General features: G+C 40.3%; 1 protein-coding gene across 1 annotated transcript; it reads right to left on the bottom strand.

Moving 5' to 3' along the window:
* Positions 1-877: 877 nt before the first annotated feature.
* Positions 878-2,288, bottom strand: znhit1 (zinc finger, HIT-type containing 1; the record flags this gene model as incomplete). The annotated part of the gene is made up of 5 exons (XM_031842293.1): positions 878-1,211; positions 1,452-1,621; positions 1,715-1,794; positions 1,933-2,008; positions 2,129-2,288. Coding segments are annotated over 5 exons (508 nt in total), but the record flags the coding sequence as incomplete, so codon positions are not given.
* Positions 2,289-2,572: the final 284 nt, after the last annotated feature.

The raw sequence follows: 2,572 nt of genomic DNA, 5'->3' as shown, positions 1-2,572 counted from the left end.
TTATATATATTTATATATATATGTATTTAGTATTAATGTAGTTTATTGAGTCATGTTACAGAATATATATATTTATATATATATGCATTTAGTATTAATGTAGTTTATTAATGAGTCGTTACAGATTATATATATTTATATATATATGTATTTAGTATTAATGTAGTTTATTGAGTCATGTTACAGAATATATATATTTATATATATATGCATTTAGTATTAATGTAGTTTATTAATGAGTCGTTACAGATTATATATATTTATATATATATGTATTTAGTATTAATGTAGTTTATTGAGTCATGTTACAGAATATATATATTTATATATATATGCATTTAGTATTAATGTAGTTTATTAATGAGTCGTTACAGATTATATATATTTATATATATATGCATTTAGTATTAATGTAGTTTATTAATGAGTCGTTACAGATTATATATATTTATATATATATGTATTTAGTATTAATGTAGTTTATTAATGAGTCATGTTACAGAATATCCCGTTAGATAAAAACATGACGAGTTCTGAAATTATCACATTTAGCTTTTTCATAAATGTTGACTTTTGGATTTTAAAACATTCTAAATATGATTCTATAAGATATAAATATGATGGAGCCTTCTCTTTAACTAGTCCTAAATGTTTATGAATATCTGGTATGAAAACAGGCTCACCAACCACCTATATCTTAATATATATACGTATATATATGTATAATATATAATATTAATATATAATATTCATATTAATATATTTATTTAAGTTCAACACAAACTTTCTGAATTATTTGTTGTAGAAATTGAAACGTCTTCAGTTTATTTTTCTTCAATAAAACATGAAAATAAAAACACACGTTTTCATTATTTACAGAATATTGAGGTTTCTGGCTGATGAAGATGAAGAGGGGGTGGACAAAATAAACAGAACACAGCAGCTCATATTAGCTTTAAACTCATGCTAGCGTGTTGGCGCGTTAGCTCGCTAACGTTCCTGTTCCTCTCAACACATTGAATATATCGTTAGTGTAATGAAAAGGTTCATAAACAAGCTAGCAGTTTCCCTCTGTTTCCAGTCTCTATGCTAAGCTAGGCTAACCAGCTGTAGCGTCATATGTGTGTGTTCGTCAGTTCACAGGAAGCGCCATCCCATCATCATCGTCGCGATGGTGACCAGGCAGCAGTTAGAGCGTCCACTTCAAACACCTGCAGACACACAGAGGACGAAGAGTTAGTCTACATACTTAGTACACCAAAGTACAAGTACCTCAAGTCAATATAACACCTTTATGTAAACACATGTTCATGTACATATAACATGCACATGTAAACGACGTGACTCTTGTGGCTGTCTGCCGGTGGAGACCTCAGGGTTCACTGTAACTGCATGATGTTGTTGATGGTCCTCACATTGGCAGAAAGACAAACGTGTGTGTGTGTGTGTACCTGGTCTCTCTGTGCGTACACAGACACCTGCTGCTGCAGTAGCGCCCCCCACAGGTGGTGCAGGTGTAGTGAGACGGGAAACCACAGACGCAGCAGAAGTGACGGGGGGGCAGAGAGGAGGGAGGGGCCGCAGCAGACAGGTAGTTAGGCTCCGCCCTCTCCGACAGGTTCTACCAATCAGAGAGCAGAGCAGCAGTCAGCACGCACGCACGCACGCACACACACACGCACGCACGCACGCACACACGCACACACACACACACCTCCTCCTCCAGCAGAGTGGTGAAGTTCTTCCTGAAACGCTGCTTAAAGTGGTCGCCCCTCGTCTTCCTCTTCTTCTTCTCTGGACACAGAGACACGAGGAGGAGAAGAAGAAGCAGCAAATGAAGAAGATGAAGAAGGAGAAGAGAAACAGATGTTAATCATGAGAACATCTGTCCTCTGGTGTCCTCCGTGGCTTCGTCTCTCAGTGTTTAATAACCTGGTTCTTCTGTCTCACTGAAGGCAGGAAGACGGGCAGTAGGACCTGGGGGAGGCAGGGAGGACAGGGGGTCGTCCTGGAAACAACATCAACAACATGAGAAACTTCCTCTAAAGCTTCATAAAAAACACTGATTTCATCCACGACGCCACACGACATCATCAGGATGATGTCATCAGCTGGTCACAGATCAGACCTGGAAGTTGTCTTTCTCCAGAGCGTCCAGCTGACGGGTCAGTCTCCTCTGTCTGGTGGCTTCATCTAGAACTCTACGCTGACCGGCCTCCACACGAGCTGAGAGACAGACAGACAGGAGGGAGACAGACAGACAGACAAGAGACAGACAGGATGGAGACAGACAGACAGGAGAGAGACAGACAGGAGGGAGACAGGAGAGAGACAGACAGACAGGAGAGAGACAGACAGACAGACAGACAAGAGACAGACAGGAGGGAGACAGACAGACAGGAGAGAGACAGACAGGAGGGAGACAGGAGAGAGACAGACAGACAGGAGAGAGACAGACAGACAGGAGAGAGACAGACAGGAGGGAGACAAACAGACAGACAGACAAGAGACAGACAGACAGGAGGGAGACAGACAGGAGGGAGAGAGACAGACAGACAGACATGAGGGAGAC

This window comes from Anarrhichthys ocellatus, unplaced genomic scaffold (genome assembly GCF_004355925.1).
Source record: "Anarrhichthys ocellatus isolate YVR2014 unplaced genomic scaffold, GSC_Weel_1.0 scaffold6944, whole genome shotgun sequence".
NCBI classification, from domain to species: domain Eukaryota; kingdom Metazoa; phylum Chordata; class Actinopteri; order Perciformes; family Anarhichadidae; genus Anarrhichthys; species Anarrhichthys ocellatus.
This window is presented reverse-complemented; position numbering and strand designations above follow the sequence as displayed.